The 20,048-nt window shown below is 33.2% G+C and overlaps 2 protein-coding genes across 2 annotated transcripts in view; both read right to left on the bottom strand.

Annotated features, from left to right (window-relative positions):
- LOC127700466 (ATP-dependent DNA helicase Q4-like) overlaps nt 1–20,048 on the bottom strand; it is a 243,950-nt gene that overhangs the window by 31,621 nt on the left and 192,281 nt on the right. The window lies entirely within an intron of this gene.
- On the bottom strand, nt 2,501–4,348 carry LOC127700488 (uncharacterized). Its single transcript, XM_052203988.1, has 2 exons — nt 4,059–4,348; nt 2,501–3,496 (listed from the first exon to the last, which is right to left on the bottom strand). Exons 1-2 carry the CDS (start codon nt 4,222–4,224, stop codon nt 2,970–2,972), a joined length of 693 nt encoding a protein of 230 aa, XP_052059948.1. The 5' UTR covers nt 4,225–4,348; the 3' UTR covers nt 2,501–2,969.

The following is a 20,048-nucleotide window of genomic DNA, read 5'->3' as shown; positions in this document are numbered from 1 at the left end:
GTTGTCTCATTGGCAATCATACCACATCTTTTTTATATTTACATCAACAGATATAAACAATTCACCAAAGTCAAGGTGAGACAACAAAACTTAGTTGTAAGATCTCTGAAATTTTTTACACGGTACAAGTTTTTCTCATTGTTGGAGATTGTACGGTGACAGTAACACCTGTAACTGCTTAAACCCATTTCTTATGCACTTTGGTTCGATAAACTCACTGAAAATCATACCACATCTCCTTATTTTTATATGCATTACAATTTACATGTGCATTTACATGTAATTGTAATAAAATTGAGAATGGAAATGGGGAATGTGTCAAAGAGACAACAACCCGACCACAGAACAGACAACAGCAGAAGGCCACCAACAGGTCTTCAATGCAGCGAGAAATTCCCGCACCCGGAGGCGTCCTTCAGCTGGCCCCTTAACAAATATATATACTAGTTCAGTGATAATGAACGCCATACTAAACTCCAAATTGTACACAAGAAACTAAAATTAAAAATAATACAAGACTAACAAAGGCTAGAGGCTCCTGACTTGGGACAGGCGCAAAAATGCGGCGGGGTTAAACATGTTTATGAGATCTCAACCCTCCCCCTATACCTCTAGCCAATGTAGAAAAGTAAACGCATAACAATACGCACATTAAAATTCAGTTCAAGAGAAGTCCGAGTCTGATGTCAGAAGATGTAACCAAAGAAAATAAACAAAATGACAATAATACATAAATAACAACAGACTACTAGCAGTTAACTGACATGCCAGCTCCAGACTTCAATTAAACTGATTGAAAGATTATGTCTTCATCATATGAATATCAGGCACAATCCTTCCCGTTAGGGGTTTAGTATCATACCATCATAACATATATGAGAAGAACATAACCCGTGTCATGCCAACAACTGGTTTTTAAATAAATGTGTTTAGTGCAGATGCAAAGACCCTATAAGTGAATCAATATCAACGCCAAAATATGCAATCTTTAATGACCTGACAACAGTATCGTAACTATATCCCTTCTTAATAAGTCTATTTAAAGGTTTTGTTAGTTTCAGAGGTGAATACTGACATTTTTGTGCTTTATAAAGAATATTTCCATAAAAAATTGGATGTGAAATACCTGAACGTATAAGAAGTCTGCATGTTGAGCTATATTTACGAATGATGTCCTTATACCGATGATAAAATTTAGTAAATGTTTTGACTAGTTTGTGATATCGAAAACCCTGGTGTAATAATTTTTTAGTAATACATACATTTCTCTCGTTAAAATCTAAAACATTGTTACATACACGAGCGAATCGTACAAGTTGAGATATATAAACACCGTAAGATGGTGACAAGGGAACGTCACCATCTAAAAATGGATAATTAACGATAGGAAATGAAAAATCATCTCTTTTATCATATATTTTAGTATTAAGCTTTCCGTTAATGATATAGATATCAAGATCGAGGAAAGGGCAGTGGTCATTGTTAGTATTAGCTTTATTTAAAGTAAGTTCAACAGGATAAATTTCTTTAGTATACATACTGAAGTCGTCATTATTGAGAGCCAAAATATCATCCAAATATCTAAAAGTATTATTAAATTTGTGTATCAGATGTTGTTTCGATGGGTCTTTACTGATTTTTGTCATAAATTGTAACTCATAGCAATACAAAAAAAGGTCCGCAATAAGTGGTGCACAGTTAGTCCCCATTGGAATTCCGATAACCTGACGATATACGGAATCTCCAAAGCGAACAAAAATGTTATCTAGTAAAAATTCAAGGGCATATATAGTATCAAAGCATGTCCAATTGACATAGTTTTTTTGTTTATTGCTACTAAAAAATGACCTAAAAGAGTTTGAACATATATATTCACATTCTGACTTTTTAAATGCCCATTTAATTAGGTGTGTGAATTTTTTCTTAATGAGAATGTGAGGCAATGTGGTATATAGGGTAGAAAAATCAAAACTTTGAACAGATTCAAAATCACCAATATATGCATGCAATTTATCAAGTACTTCCAACGAGTTCTTGACACTCCAAAAGTAATTAATTCCACTATTTTCGAAGGCCTTATTTGAACAATTTATTATCAGGTTTTTGATTGTACCAAGTGTACTGGTAAGAAGAATAGACAATTTAGTAGTGGAACAATGGCTTGAAGACGAAATGAATCTATATTTGTAAGGTGTTTTGTGTAGCTTCGGAAGCCAATACATAGTTGGGACTTTCATTGTATTTGGTTCTGCTTGTAAAGCGGTAGCTAAAAGTTTATGTTTGTTACAGATGTAAATATATATATATCAGAAAAAAATTCATTGCATCACTTTTATTTATGCATCCTTTGGCACAATACAAGTTCTAAAATTACACAACATAAAACAATTAAATGTTATTTCAGATGAAAGTTTTGTTTCAGTTCCATTCATAGGATTTATTAGAATTTTGTATGTTTTGCCAAGTCCAATAATTCGCTCTATGTGCACATTCTATCTCGTATAAGAGTTTTGGAACTAATTCTGTTTCTTTTTTTGAAAAAAGTTAGCAAACAAATCTTGCACATTTAAACCTTTGTCTGCCATCATACTGTCACCTGGATCACATAATTGAACTATTCTACATCTTTCAACTATTTCACAGTCACTGGTACAACCAACATATGCATTAGAGACATAGTTGACTAAACCACCAGGTGTCGAACATACAAGTATTTTCAGTGTTTCTGTTTTTATATGATGAAAAGGTTGCCTGAGCTCTAGGAGCTTTAGGTTTTATCAAGGGATTTTCTTTGCTGTCAATAATAATCCAAGTTGTAGGAAACTTTAATTTGAAGTTGGATGGCGAAAAAATACCTGACTAAACCTCTAGATGGCCAAGTGTTAGCCTCACACCACTGTTTAGACATAAAAACAATCCATGTATACACAATATTCTTAACACTAGATTCAATCTAGAATCTAGACAGTTCAAAGTTGGTTGTATAATGCCTCAATTTCATCAAAGTCATAAAAAAACTGATTTTCAAATGACACCCTATCAATTTGAAAATATATGTATCTCAAACAATGTGCTGCTGGACCAAGTGTGGTCAAAACAAATAAAAATTTAGTATACAACTCTAAACCGGTATAAAAATGCATGGCTGTGTCACATGTCTTCATTTCAAAATTCTCTGCAGAAACCATAGGCATTGATGGTGTTTGCGTACCGGTAATTCCATCTGTGAATTCGAAGCTCAACATTAGCTCGGCAGTTGGTGGTGGACAGTCATAAATCCTTTCTGTAGTATGAATGACTTCTTCAGGAAAACCAACTTTACAATCAAAACTTTCCTCTAGATTTCTACTACAATATTCATCAAGTTTAGTTCTTTTGTTTTCACAGGAAACTGCCCTGATTTTTCTTTTTGCGGACGATTCAGTCTCTTGCTTGGTCCAGGAAAATAGGCTGGGAATGGCAGTAGACTTAAGTCTCTGTATGGTGGGTTTGCGCCCTGAAAAAGGTTATAAACATTAGTTTTTTTATAATTAAATGAACTTCCATTAGCAATGTATACTTTGTACTACCTGGCAAAATATTAACTAGATTTATTCATTACAATCTGGATAAAACTATGTTTGCCTGATTCAATGTATGCTATGTTAATCCAAAGGACAAACAATGAGAGACTTATGCAACAAACGTACATTGTTTGTACCTAAATAACTATGATATAGATGAGAGCATGTCATTGTTTTGTTCCTGTTAACATTGTCATTGATATTTTTCAAGAAAGTCTATGAGGCATAGCTTATGCATTCCTGTCATTACTACATTGCCATAATTACTGCTAAAATAATTCTCAGTATGATATACCTCTTGTAAGAAATCATTATAATTGTAGCAATCACCAAAAAATCTCAAACAGATCACATTGAATCGTAATCCAAAAAATTATGACGTCTTGAATTAACCAACCCCTTTTATTCTAAAACGATAATTGCGGTTGTAAATAGACTTTGATTTATTCGCATGGCGATTACATATAGGATCTCAAAAAGAAAATAGAGTTTTACCATGAATAGTTTCCTGCACGTAGTCTTTTTCAGTAAAATGTGCCTTGCAAACAACAGCTGATAATTGAGATGGACTCCACGATTTCATCGTGTTCTCGTCCAATCTGCGTATGGGCCATGGCGTTGATCCAACTTTTCCTTCTTTTAAAGTCATTTGGAAATGCATGTCCTCCTCTTAAATGACATCCAGGTACACAACAAGTACTTGGCATCGTTAATTAAAAATGTAACTGAAATAGTTGCACAGTGCAGAAACCGGAAGTTGAGGAACATGATCGGCTACCACGGCGCCACCTATTCAGGAACGATAATTTGCTACTTCTGCGAAATAGCTATATATATATAGCAATAACGTTAGACGAGTTCACGTGCATAAACAGAAATGCGTCTTAAATTGTATAATATAATTCATGTTCATTCGACCTTTAATTATTATATCAACGACTGAAATGATTTATAAACATCTAGATTGCAGATAACACTCGAAATTCACCCGAACTCTTTCCACACGAAATTCAAATAATTCTAGTTTGTCAATCGGTTGACTGCTTATAATGCAAAATACAAATATATCAAAAGTTTTTAAAACTAACAAAACACAATGATCGTTTCTCTATTTCCCAATGTAAATGAAATGAAACAATAAACATTTTATATCACAATAAGAAGAGGAGAGAATTCAACATTTCCGGATCTACTTGGACCCTAATGACCCCCCACGTAGATAAGTTGGATATCGCGGAAGGAAAGATTAACCCGGCAACCAGAAAGGCATTAAAGCACTGCCTTTAAAAACAACAGTAAGCTGTCACCTTATTGTATTTTTAATATTTTATTTCCAAACGGAAATTTTAAATATTTGTAAAGATCCCTGACATATAGTTTAGTTTGGATTTTCAAATATTTTAGTCTCGAGCATCACTGAAGAGACCTTTCTCTGGTGCAGTAAAATGGTCACCATTAATTTGATTAAACATGTTGTTCTGATTTCACTTACCCCCCCCTTTTCGAAATCTAGGCAAAAATAATTTAATCTGTTGGTATAAATTATAACTTTCATATTATGCATTTGCTAACATATAAAACAACAAGCATTATAATTACCATAATATAATAAAACCATTACAGGGGGAGTTCATTAACAGTGGAATAATTCAAAGGTCCTGAATACATTGTTTTCATTGTCAAGTCATTGAAGATGGGTTTTTTTTGTAATCAATACTGATTCATTCATAGTGTCTTTGCATCGGAATTAAACCTATTATTCTAAAACCAGATGATATGTTCTTTCCATATAATTTATGATGGTATAACACTAAACACTTAACCGGAGAAAATGTGGTTCCTTTTCATTAAGACCATTCTAATCCATCATTTCGATTAGTTTAATTGAGGTCTGGAGCTGACATGTCAGTGACTGTTAGTATATATATGTATAGTCCTTTGTTTTCTGCCCTTTGGTCGGGTTGTGGTCTCTTTGACACATTCCCCGTTTCCATTCTCTATTCTTTGGTTCTCGAAATAACTGCTGCCGTTTTAAATATCGGATACAAATTCTAGTATGGGTATAAAATGAGGCAACTTCATATTATTGTCGATGAGGAAAATATCCACGACGATGTAAGCAACCTGTATATGAATAGTACAATATAGTATAATATTACTTAACTCTGTTAAGATTTCTACATTATTTCTAATTGTCTCTATGTTTTGAACCGAGTCAAGCATCTAACAAGCCTTTAATAATCATATTGAGCAATAAAAGCTGTGAAATAAAACATAACAAAAATAAAAACTTCAAAGTCAACTACGCCTCTGGAAAAAGCAAATTATGTATCAATGTTTTCCAACATGTTATACGTATACCTGATTGAAATTTTCACATTAGCTTTGCTCAGGGCTGAAAAATCTTGAATCCAATACTGGCTTCAGTCAATGTTTGACAACTGATTATAACGATGTTTAATGTCATTGTAAACTTATTCCCACAGCAAATTGAATAATGACGGTATCAGTCTGTTTTTTTTTTACTTCAAATTTCAATCATTCTAACGACTTATCCCTCATTTCAAAGTTTGATTTATGATTGTTAACCCTAATTGAATGTTCCTGCTCAACGTTATGTAAAGTTGTTGTTTTACCTAATTGATTCTGTCACGTTTATCACCACCTCAGCTCGAGTAGCTGCCATTATCGCAAAAAATCATTTGCAGGCACATAATTTTGCCAAAATAAGGAGAAATTTCTTTTTAAAAATCAAATTATCTTTTTGACTATTTGGTACTATATATAGCAATGGTTAAATAACGTGAAATATCAAGTACTAATTTGAAGTTGAGTGTTACTCATTTCAAAGCTCTTTTTAACACTGAAAGTGTAGATACTTGACCCCTTTAAAAATAACTGGCGTCTTTGTTCAGTTATATTTCATGGCAAACAAATAATGCTTTGTACCTCACCAAAAATATAAGAAGAATGTTTCCATGGGACACAGATGCCACCGCTTGTAAATATGCAAGATTCAATGTAATAGTTCAAATCTTTTGACGATTTGTTTTCCTTTTGAAACTGAATGACACGGAAAATAAGGCAATTATTAATTTACCAAGGGCATAACTTAATATCGGCGAAATTGACGCCACCCAAATTCGAATTTCATATTTGTTTTATTTGTAAAATGCATTGAGAATAAGTTTCATAACATTCAGTTGAGGCAAACTATAGTTAGAGAACGTAAACCAATTTCGGGATGTACGTACGGACACAAGGGTAAACCTTTATGCCTTTTTGGCCTAACGGCGGGGCATACACTCAGACAGAGATATTTTAAGATTAAGTACAATTCAATTAAAAAAATCGTAAGGGGTTCCGCGGAACCCTGTGTCTCGCCTGCGATTACTGCTGTCAGTGTAAAAGTGTAATGTTGACTCAAAAATGTGACTCCATTTATCAGTAAAATACAGAATTGAAAAAAAAATTCAACCTTTTTTTCGATGCTATTTTTTGGTCTTGATGATTAGCTTTTGTCCAAGTTTCATAACAATCCATGAAGGTTTACAAATTTATCATGTCTAAAAAAAAATTAATCCCAGAGTGTCTGTAAATGTTAACTGTAAGTCCAACTATCAGAAAAATACTGAAAATGAAAATATATTTTCAAAAGTTTGCTTCAGACATTATCTCTTAATCATAAAAAAACTTCTGACAAAGTTTCATAACATTTTATGAAGGTTTGACAAAGTAATTGATGTGTAACAAACTTTAACCCGAGACTGTATCTGAATGTTAACTGTAACAAGAGTGCACACGCTGAAATGTCTCGCCTTCTTTACTAATCATTGATATTATGTTGATAGTCCTAAATATAAAGCTTTACTACAACTATCACATAAACTTAACTTGATCTAAGAAAATGAGGTCAAGGTCATATAAACCAAACAAGAAATACATGTACACCTTACAATCATTCAATACACTTAATATAGTTGACCTATTGCTTATAGTTTCTAAGATACAGACTTAACCAAGAATACTAAACATTGACCAATGAACCATGAAAATGAGATCAAGGTCAGATGAACCATGCCAGGCAGACATGTACAGCTAGTAATCCTTTCATACAACAAATATAGTTGACCAAAACACAAAAACTTAACACTGAGCAATGAACCGTGAAAATGAGGTCAAGGTCAAATAAAACCTGTAAGACTGACATGTACATCAAAAAATATTTCCATACACCAAATATAGTTGACCTAAACACCAAAACTCAAAAACTTAACTTTGACCACTGAACCATGAACATGAGGTCAAGGTCAGAAGACATCTGCCAGCTAGACATGTACACCTTACAGTCCTTCCATACACCGAATATGATAGACCTATTGCTTCTAGTATCTGAGATATGGACTTGACCACCAAGACATAACCTTGTTCACTGATCCATGAAACGAGGTCGAAGTCAAGTAAAAACTGTCTGACGAGCATGAGGACCTTGCAAGGTACGCACATACCAAAGATAGTTATCCTATTACTCATAATAAGAGAGAAATTAACATTTCAAAAAATCTAAACTTTTTTTTCAAGTAGTCACTGAACCATGAAAATGAGGTTAAGGACAATTGACATGTGACAGATGGAAACTTCGTCACATAAGGCATCTATATACAAAGTATGAAGCATCCAGGTCTTCCACCTTCTAACATATAAAGCTTTTAAGAAGTTAGCTAACGCCGCCGCCGCCGCCGGATCACTTTCCCTATGTCGAGCTTTCTGCGACAAAAGTCGCAGGCTCGACAAAAAAAGTAAGTCCATTTATCAGTAAAAAACGAAAACAAATTTTGCTCTGGATACTGTATTTTGTTCATAAACAAGCTTCTGCTCAAATTTCCTAAAATTCCACGAAGGTTTGATAAAGTTATTGATGGGTAAAAACTTTAACCACAGACTGAACCTAAATATTGACGCCGCTGTCGCCGCCGACGACGACAGAATCTAGGATCGGTATGTCTCGCTTTCGCGACATAAATGTCGCAGACTCCGACAAAAACTTAATTGAATGATGATGGATGGCTGCTTAGCGTCCAGCGGCAAATTAATATGAATATTCAGGACGAGAACATGTTAATGTAACATGAATATTAACCCTGCATTGTACTAGACCGACACGCTGAGCCGGGTTTTAAACCGGTTGATCACAAGGTAACCATCAAGCAGGAAGACATGTCACCTTACCCGGACATATTATTCAAACTTCGAGCCGACCAGTCTTTGCTCTACTACTTAATGCCGCGTGCTTAGCGGAGTAGCAAATACCAATTTTAACGAACCGACGACCCCCGCACTCGAGGCGAACACGTTACCACGAGACCACCGAGACGGTCAACTAAATTGTACTTTAAAGATCATTAGTCTTCACGTTCAGACTATGGAGGTTCTTTATACAAACGAAGTAAATATATTTGTATATGCATTACTAGTGATGTGTATTGACACTTAATAGCGATAAAATAGTTTTATTCAATAAAATGAAATGAAAGTATTGCAGAAAAATAAAACTTGCTACGGAAGTTGACAAGGGTTTAATTATATATTAGATCTTTGCTTATAGTAATTTCGTTGTTGATATTGTCAGGTTCATTTTTCAAATCCTATACATTGTCTTATTAGGTGCAGCCATACATTCTTGTTAATCGAAGTCAACAAGAACATTGCTCTTCATTATTGGAAGTAATTGATTTATTATCATTCTCGTCTTCCAATTTTGAACTTCACGAAGGAAATATTTTAGATATATTAAGTCGTTTCATTAAACATACAATGTAAATGAAATTTATCAATGTTTTTGCAAAGCCTAAAAGCCATAGTTACAATTCTTACTTGAATGACCGTTATTTAATTCTTTCTAAGTGGACAAATTAGATAAAAGTCTAATCTATTTGCAATGAAAACAGAAAGTGAAACGTGCTTAAGTTAAACAAAACACCGAGTCAAAGAATGATCACAGCTACTGAGAGATGTCTCAGATCACTTAACAAGCTGAAATAGAAATAATGCCGTCATATACTATATTATCGGTTATTTACAAGATTTCTTACAGTTACAATTTTAAGTTCTGACCAATTTATTATATGCGTTTTCCTTTTTCTGAGGGGTAGTGTCGTGTACAGAGTAGAGTACTATTTACTTAAACGGAATCAAACAGGCCCTAAAAAAGTAGAATATCAAACACTTCCGAAGAATTTCACATTCAAGAAAAAGTTAAAACCGCTACTTATATTGCCAGGAAATCTCGACGAAGTTTTCAAAGGTTTCAAAGTTATTTTTGATACGTTATTTCAACCACTGGTTCGATGCCACTGCTGGTGGACCCAGAGGGTATCACCAGCTCAGTAATTTTTTTTTACTACATGTCGACATATCGTTGATATCTTCATTGTCTGTAAATTTACTGTTTATAAAATCTTTGTTCGCAACATTTAAATCTATCTACCCTAGGCATAGATTGGATTAGCCGTATTTGGCACAACTTTTGAGAATTTTCGGTTTCTAATGCTCTTCAAATTCGTATTCAATTTGGCCTTCAAACTATTTTCATTCGAGCGCCACTAATGAGTCTAACGTAGACAAAGAGCGCGTGTCAAATCATAAGCCTTGTATCTTTGATGAATCAATTTTAGATTATGTTTTTTTTTAATTTTGATAAGTAAACATTAAAACTTTTTGTATCATCGGAAGCTGTACAAATGTTCTTGTTCGTTTATTTTCTTACACAATGAGCACATCATAGCATGTCTCTTTTACATCATTATGAACAAAACATCATGGACATTTCATCATTTTTCTCCTGTGTAAGTATATCGTCTCTATCTTCTCGGTCGCATCAAAACTGAAATAAGTCTTTGCTTCGAGCATCCGTAAAAATAACGATACCTTTAAAGTCAGTATGATAGAATACTTAAATCTCTGTATGGAAGAGAAGAACTAATACGCCAGGTGAAAGGAGCAAACATCTAACAATGGTTATTCATCTATCAAAATATAGCTTTGCCTAACGATAACAACGTCCCAGAACATGGAGACATAATATCGTGGTACACAACTATATCCCTTTTTACTATATATTTCTTTCTGGAAAATAAACATACAATTTGATCGTGGACAACTTCTATTAACATAATTGACAGAATGTCTCTGACTATTTTTTTCGAAGTTGCAGTCCAAATAACATGCATCAACTAAAGATTGAAAAGGTCTTCAACTGAATGCGAAAAAGACTTAAATCAAAACAACATAGAGTTGTTTGAATTTGTTCGAAAAAGCAAATTACCAACACTAATTTCGTAGTACATATCATATCAAAATTAAAAGAGGAAAACATACTACCAATGATTTTGTACGATACAAACTTTGGTAATGGCAGAAAGATCATTGAGTACTATTAGAATAATTTCATATATTGAATACAATTTCTTTGATAATCCACCTAAACGCCGTAAGCATCTCACTTTCATCAGGGAGAACAATAGAAATATGGATTTTTATCTTAAATCAATATCAAAGTCATACACAAACAGCTATTTACCTGTCAGGTAATGTTTGACAAACACTATCTTAGGTTATCTTAGGTTATGCATGACTTATTGGTAATACCGATCATTGCTTTGAATGATATATGATTGATCCATCTGTTTTTGACATGAAAAATAGTTGGCCTTGAAAATTTTCAGAATTTTGCTCTGGACACTGTCTTTTGGTCATATAAAAACTCCTGTTCAAATTTCATAAAAATTCCTAAAAGTTTAACAAGGTTTACAACTGAAAAGTAAAGATATTCAGTCTCTGTGATGAAGGCAAAAGTTATATAAAAATATGTAAAACGACACTTTGCCATCCATTTTGCTAAGCATCTTTGCAATGAAAATGAATCTAAAGTTGGACCATGAAAGTGAAAGAAAGGATGACAACCATCTTCAATATGAAAGTAAATCTAAGGTTAGGCAGACAGCTTTCATATGAATGCGAAACAAAGCTAAGAAAGCCATCTTTGCTTTGAAGATGAAACTAAGGTTTCTCAATCATCTTAGCTGTAAATGTAGCCAGGCAACATTATTACTTTGTTCAATCCAGATTTAAATAATATTTCGTTCTTGATTTTGCAAAAAACCTAACTTGTTTGGTATATTATTGAATAAACTGTTGACTCAGATATTTGTCTCGCCTGAGCATAGTTTCGATAATACAATGTAAATGTTGAAATTCAAATGGTAACACTTTAGCATGTAAACTATACGGAAGTTTCAACGTCAATAAACTATGGTTGAGGGACCGAGGTAAAATAGTATAAATGGGAATAAAAATTCGTAAGGGTTCCGCGGAACCCAGTGTCTCGCCTACTTCTGCTTTTAGTCGCAGGCTCAACAAAAATGGGGAAATAATCATTAAAAGTTTTCCTCTAGAAACTATCTTTTGAATGTAAGAAGCTTCTGTTCAAGTTTGTTAAGAATCCAGGATGGTTTATGAATCTAATAAATGTTTTAAAAACTTTAACTGCAGACTGTATTTAATGTTAACTGGAAGAAAAATTAAGCCCATTTATAAGTAATATACGGAAAAACAGGAAACTTTTTTTTACCAAATTTCCTTCTAGATACTAGCTTTTGATCATAAATAAGCTTCTGTCTAAGTTTGGTTCAAATCCAGGATAGTTTAAGAAAGTTATTAAAATTTTGAAAACTTTAACCACAGAGGTAATGTAATGTTAACTGGAAGAAAAACTAAGTTCATCTATAAGTAAAATACATATAAACAGGATTTTTTCTAAACAAAATTTACTTTTGAATACTATCTTATGATCATAAACAAGCTTCTGTCCAAGTTTGGTAGAAATCCAGGATAGTTTAAGAAGGTTATTAAAATTTGAAAAACTTTAACCACAGAGTGAATATTTGTGGATTCCGCCGCCGACGACGACGACGACGAGGACGGAATGTAGGATCGCTATGTCTTGGTTTTGCGACAAAAGTCGCAGGCTCGACAAAAAGAGAGGCGAAGGATACCAAAGGGACATTCAAACTCACAAGTCGAAAATAAACTGACGACGCCATGGCTAAAAAAGAAAAGACAAACAAACAAACAAAAGTACACGAAACAACATAGAAAACCAAAGACTTAGCAACACAAACCCCACCAAAAACTTGGTGTTATCTCAGGTGCTCCAGAAGGGTAAACAGATCCTGCTCCACCTGTGGCACCCGTCGTGTTGCTCATGTAAGTACAAACCCGGAGATATGTCTAATTAGGTAGGTCACATTCCGGGGAAAGGGGACGCGATTGAAGTTACGACAATTGGAACATATCCGTCGTCATCTGTGAAAAAGATATTCCATAACGGTCAACCAACTCGTGATGGCGTCCGTAAAATTTACGAAGGGATAATTTCAACTTCACCACTTGGAACTCTTGGTTTAATAGCTTCTTTGTGAGCAACAACCCTCAATCAAGGAAATCATGATAGGAAACACAAGCTCTGGAATATCGTATCAACTGGGAGATATATACTCCGTATGCGGGCGCTGCTGGAATGTTGCTACATACAAATGGACATGAGATGTGCCATTGCTATTGCTAATGCAGGTTCATACCAAATATCATTCCCTTAAAATGACCTTATCACAAACTTTAACAAATATTTCACGCCACAGGCGCCGCAAAAAAAAAAAAAAAAAAAAAAAAAAAAAAAAAACGCACGCTTACGTGGCTTACTCTGTCGATTCGAGATAAAAAAAAAATAAACTGAGAAAACATAATTTTTTTATGGTAAATAGCTTTGAAAAGTGAAAAGATACAATTCCTAATAAAAATAAACAAGAGTGTGTCCATAGTACACGGATGCCCCACTCGCACTATCATTTTCTATGTTCAGTGGACCGTAAAATTGGGGTCAAAACTCTAATTTGGCATGAAAATTAGAAAGATTATATCATAGGGAACATGTGTACTAAGTTTAAAATTGATTGGACTTCAATTTCATCAAAAAAAGATGTTTTACACAATCCCATTTTCATGTTCAATGAACTATAAAATTTGTACCAAAACCCTAATTTGACATACTTTTTAGAAAGTCCCAATCATATTGACTATGTATGCAAAGTTACAAGTGGGTGTAACTATCACTTCATCATAAACTACCTTGACCAAAAACTTTAACCTGACACCGGACAGACGGACGAACGGACGGACGAACGAACGGACGCACAGACCAGAAAACATAATGTCCCTACTAATATCGCAGGCGGGCCATACAAAAAGGAAAGGTTGAAAGCAGATATTCTTAACAACTCTTATTAACAGTTCCTTATGATTTGTACTAATTAATACATAAAGAATAACCATGCATTGTCTCGAAATATAAATTTTATTTGTACAAGGCTTAGAAACAGGTAGAAAGCGAGGCTTTGTCATCTGAATTTGTCCTTATTTGTCGGGTTAAAAGTTTGCAAAGTAAGAAGTAAAAGAAAATTGTAAGCACACAATACTTAAGTATGAGCAACAACAACAAATACAGACAGAGTAACCTTTGCATAAGGAAAAAAAATTTGCCAATGGATATTCAACAGAACCATCCTTTTCCTGTCTGATAAACCTTGACGCACCGCTTGTGCCACTTAAAACCCGATTAAATCCAGGATAAGCATTAGTTTAACCCTACTGAGTGTTTATTGGAAGTGCCTTGAACTGAATAAATCCTGGCTGTCATTTATAAGAAGGTCATACGAAGTTCAGCGTCAACTTTGTTTTGTCTTTCAAATTCATGAAACGAAAAGCAAATAAACTTTTTCTTATAAAAACCTTAATCGAAGAATAATTTAAGACGGGATATTCAAAAGCAATTTCACAATAAAAACATTTAATATAATAGTCTATAAAGGGAAAGTAATTGTGAATTTAATTTGAGTAAATTTCACACTGTGGAGATATTTTTCTAATTATCATATATCTTCAGTACGGCATCGTATTGGGGACATGCATATATTCGATTCCTAACATCACTGAAGAGACATTAGTTGTCGAAATCCGGATATGGTGTACTAATTTTTGCACCTTTTGTTTGCGGTATACCATCTTTTCCGCAATTTTATTGTCTTCTGTTTGATATTAAATTAATATTTTTGATCCATTTTGTTACATCTGGTGATCATTTTATTTGGCAATCGCCAATGGCAGAAAGCAGGGTTAAAGAACATCCGTTGTTCGACCTGCTAGTCAAATGCGTTTGTTAAAATATACTTTTTCACTTTTTTAGTCTTTTGGAAAATGTTGTGTGCAATTTTTATACGTGTGCATGCAAAACAAATTTCTTGGTAAAGAGGTCTAAATACAGCACAAACAACATTTTCCAAAAGACCAAAAAAGTGAAAAAGTATATTTTAACAAAACGCATTTGACTAGCAGGTCGAACAACGGATGTTCTTAAACCCTGCTGACTGCCATTGGCGATTGCCAAATAAAATGATCACCAGATGTAAAAATTTGCAAGGGTTCCGCGGAACTCAGTGTCTAGCCTACTTTTTCTGTTAATCGCGGGCTCAACAAAAATGAAAAAGTAAATCAATAAAAATATTCCTCTTGATACTATCTTTTGATTGTAAGAAGCTTCTGTCCAAGTTTGGTAAAAATCCAGGATAGTTTATGAATCTAATATATGTTTAAAAACTTTAACTGCAGACTGAATGTAATATTAACTGGAAGAAAACAAAATTTCCTTCTAGATACAAGCATTTGATCATAAACAAGCTTTTGTCCAAGTTTGGTACAAATCCAAAATAGTATAAGAAAGTTATTAAAATTTTAAAACAGAGTGAATATGTTGTTTCCTGGCAGGAAATCTAAGTCCATTTAAAAGTAACATATGGAAAAAATGGATTTATTTTATTACAAAATTTCCTTCTAGATACTAGCTTTTGATCATAAACAAAATTCTGTCCAAGTTTGGTACAAATCCCAATTAGTAAGAAAGTTATTAAATTTTTAAAAACATTAATCACAGAGTGAATGTGTTGTTTCCTGGCAGAAAATCTAAGTCAATTTAAAAGTAAAATAAGGAAAAAATGGATTTACTTTTTACAAAATTTACTTCTAGATACTACCTTATGATCATAAACAAGCTTCTGCCCAAGTTTCGTACAAACCCAGGATAGTTTAAGAAAGTAATTAAAGTTTTAAAAACTTTAACCACAGAGTGAATGTAATATTTCTCGGCAGAAAAACTAAGTCCATTTATAAGTAAAATACGGAAAAAATGGAATTTTATTTTTACAAAATTTACCTCTGGATACTTTCTTATGATCATAAACAAGCGTCTTTCCAAGTTAGGTAGAAATCCAGGATAGTTTGAGAAAGTTATTAAAATTTCAAAAACTTTAACCACAGAGTGAATATTTGTGGACGCCGCCGACGACGCCGACGGAATGTAGTATCGCTATGTCTCGCTTTTTCGACTAAAGTCGGAGGCTCGACAATAAAATGGATCAAAAATATTAATTTAATATCAATAAACTTGCGGAAAAGATGGTATACCGCAAACAAAAGGTGTAAAAATTAGTACACCATATCCGGATTTCGACAATTAATGTCTCTTCAGTGATGTTAGGAATCGAAACGGTATTTGGAAGGCCATATAATTTACCTCAATTTAGGATAGACTTTTGAATTTTGAAGAGTCGAAATAGGATGAACGGATCATATAAACCCGAAGGCAAATATAATACCAGCCCAAAAGAAAAAAATATAAACAAGTCTAAATTGAAATCAACGTTCAAACCTATGATATATAATATATATTTTATGTCGCCTCCGATATTTAATGTTCAAAATCTAGACTTTATCTCGAAATTATTGAGTTTTGCTTTATTTCAAAATACCGACTTTAAAAATTATGAAATTTCTACATTTAAAATATTTTTCAATCGTTTTATTTTGGCGTGTATATAAGATTGTCAGAAACTAGACTATACGACGTAGACAGAAATCTACAAACATTTTTAAGAAATATTGCCACATTCTACTGTATCTGGTTTGACATAGAAGGTCAAATCTGCATGTTGATGAAACTTGAAATATTAATGTAAAAGTGTCTAAATGATGTGCTTTAAAGATTTTTCAACAATTCTAAATATATCCGTAAAATCAAAATGTTACAAAGCGATACATTTTTCTGTTGACGACAACTTTGATGCATTACAAATTTTGAATGTTTATGAAAGAATTTTCTTCAAAGGAAATGTGAAATCAAATGAGTAATGTGTAAAAAAAAAAAGGGATAATTGATTTTGTTCTTCTTCTGAGTAAAGATATAAAGTGGAAGCTGGCAATATCTAATAGCGACAGACACGATGAATAATGTGGTTCTGCATTTTCCTAAGGCAGTAGATTATTTCTGAAACGCAAATTAGTATATAGACATGTGTATAGGGTTTTAATTGACCATTTGTCATTAACGTTTTTTTAAGTACGCAAAATGTGTAAATTGTTATATAACGATTGCAACCACAAGCATTTTGTTCTAATATAGTACTCTATTTTTTTATAACACTGGAAATGAGACGACTACAAATCAATAACATATTTTTCAGAATAAGACCCCTTTTGTATAAATGTTAAATTGCATTAACAGTCCTGTGTTGCAGGCAATATTCTAATAAAGCATGGTATATCGTATATGTGTACTGTTGTCAAAATAACAAATTGTTCTTTCTGTAAATAATTTACTGATAACAAATAGTTCTTGTCTTATGCAAATAATTGTTTAAGATATATTGTAGACTTGATGAATGATCTTTAGATGTTTAATAGTTTGTGATAGACGCCCGACAACATGCGAAACAAAAATCAACAATAGCCGACCTAGAATGGCATTTATACAACGCAAAAGAAAAATATAATAGACTAATACTTCAATTATATTGGAGGGAAAGTCCTAGTCTTGACACTTGAGATGAAATTAACATTTCCGGTAGATTGATACTTTAATTATATTGGAGGGAAAGCCCCAGTCTTGAAACTAAAGATAAAAATAACCATAAACGAAATATTAACATTTCCGGTATCAACATTTTGATACTTTCAAATCACTATTACTTTCTTCTGCTTATGAATTTTAACATTTATATAATGAGTTTCTCAAATGTTCAAATCCCACTTGTTACTCGTTCCACTATATATTTTAAAGACTCCAAACTGTTAATTGCTAAAGTATATTTTTTGTGTGAAATAAAAAATGTCTTTTCACAAAGTAATAATAATCAAATATCATTTTAGATTACTACCTTTACATACAGTCTGCTGTTAGATACATGAATAACCACTAAAAAGCATACGTTAATGGAAACAGTCTCGTTATTTTCTTGCTCGTTCATTTTAAACAATAGAGAGGAACAAAACATCATGTGTTTTTCGATGAGATGAACTCAGCAATGCTAGTACATAAAAATACAAGTGTAAATCTAGCATACTGCTTGGAGCAAAGCACTCAATCTAAATAATTACAACATATTTATAGGAACAGTAACATTTTTAATTTAAAAATTTCCAGTTGCAAAAATACAGCATAATATGTTTTCACGTGATAAAATATTTCAGGAAAACGACTTAAATATTTTCTTGAAATTAGGTGTATAAATTGTCAGTCCATGCGCAAAATTACCAAACAATAAAACAGCCAATTGATCCTCACTGTTTATGATATGTTAGTCTTCTTATCTTCCTACTTTGTGTCGATAATTGGAGTCATAGCAACTGTAATAAAAACTAATGGAGATTTTCTTTCGAGAATTCCCCAAACGGGGTGATTAACACAAAATATCAGTTAGAACTCTCAATCGGGATGCTAAAAATTATTGCCACCAATAAGAGAAAGCTTTGAATATACCTCCTTTATTTCTAAGAAGTTATTCAAAATAACAAAACGTCATGTTTTATTTATATTTTTCTTAGGTCTCTTCATAAAACCTAACATAACCTTTTACTTCTGGGTTTATCATACAAAACATATATGCTTTTGTTGATGACATATTGAATTGATTTAATTAACGGTCCAGCGATTGAACATGGGATTTGATTTTGATGAATCTAAACCGGCATTAAAACGTTCTCTTATATAGAAAGCTTCAATGTAATATAAAGTCTAAAATATCATTGCTCAACGAACTAAAAACTACCAGGAACAAACTTTAAAACCAATTACATCCGTTTAATGTTGTAAATCAGATTTTATGTGCAGATTTAGACATGCCGTATATGGAGAATGAAAGTGAACAGCAATTAAGGGTTGAATTGTGAACTTTGAAAAACGTTAATTGCTACACAGAAATTTCTAAACCTCATTACTTTCAAGTCGGTGTCTATTAAAACTGCTAATTAGTTTTACCATAATTAACACAACATTTTTAACTCTCAGCTATGCAGGACATGATATAGTTCAAAAATATAAGAGGAAATTAATTTATCATTATCTACAAAATACAGCAGTTTTTTAAAAATATTTCAGCATTAGATTTAAGAACATTAACCATCTATATAGTGGACATGTTGCCCGAGGATTTCATAAAGTTCAAGGTATGTAATATTCATTTTCAGATTGTTTTTACCATTTTTCAGTGTTTGAAACAATAAAATACTTTATTTGACTTTTCGTATGTTCGAATATACCATAATAAGATATGATTAATACAACTATGTACTCCAATATTCATCATTTAAAAAACTGCCGTAACTGACTCACTGTCCAAATTCGAACTCTGTCTGCGAGTTTTGGTTCTTAGCATTGTGTATGATTGATTGATTGATTGTTGGTTGCTTAACGTCCAGTGGCAAATATTTCATGCATATTCAGGACGAGAACAAGTTCACAATAAATACAATAGGTAGGTTCTGTAATAGATTAAGGGATTAAGGTCGGAGAAATTTAGACTGCCACTGGAAATGAGGGTATATTGGATAGAGACAGGAATTTAGCCTTGCAACAGGTCACCTACGGACCCCTCAAAGAGTTGTTGCAAGGGTTCTTAACGTGCAAAGAGCGTGGCACTCTCTTTACACGGGACATCGGATTTAACGTCCCCATTCTGACCGGACGTGGCTGCAAATTTGTACATCTCGCACAGCCAAACGGACGCCCCACTTTAGCGAGGGTTTTACCGCCGGTCGGAAGAAGACCAATGGTGACCATACTTCTATTCCCCAGTCACCCTTGGGGGTGCATTGTGTATGAGTTTCATTAAATTTGCATGAGGCAAATCTAAGTTAGAGTGCGGATACAAAATGGAAAGGGCGGAAAGATGGACCGAAGGACGAAAGGACGGTCAAGGATAACACTTAATGCCTCTGTTGCCTACGTCGGGGGCATACAATATGCTCAAGTATATTATTTTTCACACATGTAAGTTCTTTTAGAAGTTAATTTTTCTTTCAATATCAGATCCTTCTAAGGAT

This window comes from Mytilus californianus, unplaced genomic scaffold (assembly GCF_021869535.1).
Source record: "Mytilus californianus isolate M0D057914Y unplaced genomic scaffold, xbMytCali1.0.p SCAF_5, whole genome shotgun sequence".
Lineage (NCBI taxonomy): Eukaryota > Metazoa > Mollusca > Bivalvia > Mytilida > Mytilidae > Mytilus > Mytilus californianus.
This window is presented reverse-complemented; position numbering and strand designations above follow the sequence as displayed.

Excerpts from the sequence above, each read along its gene's own strand:
- LOC127700488 (XM_052203988.1), bottom strand. The coding sequence starts at position 4,224 with ATGCATTTCCAAATGACTTTAAAAGAAGGAAAAGTTGGATCAACGCCA. Across the intron at positions 3,497-4,058 it reads CGTGCAGGAAACTATTCATG|GGCGCAAACCCACCATACAG; the intron begins GTAAAACTCTAT and ends AACCTTTTTCAG.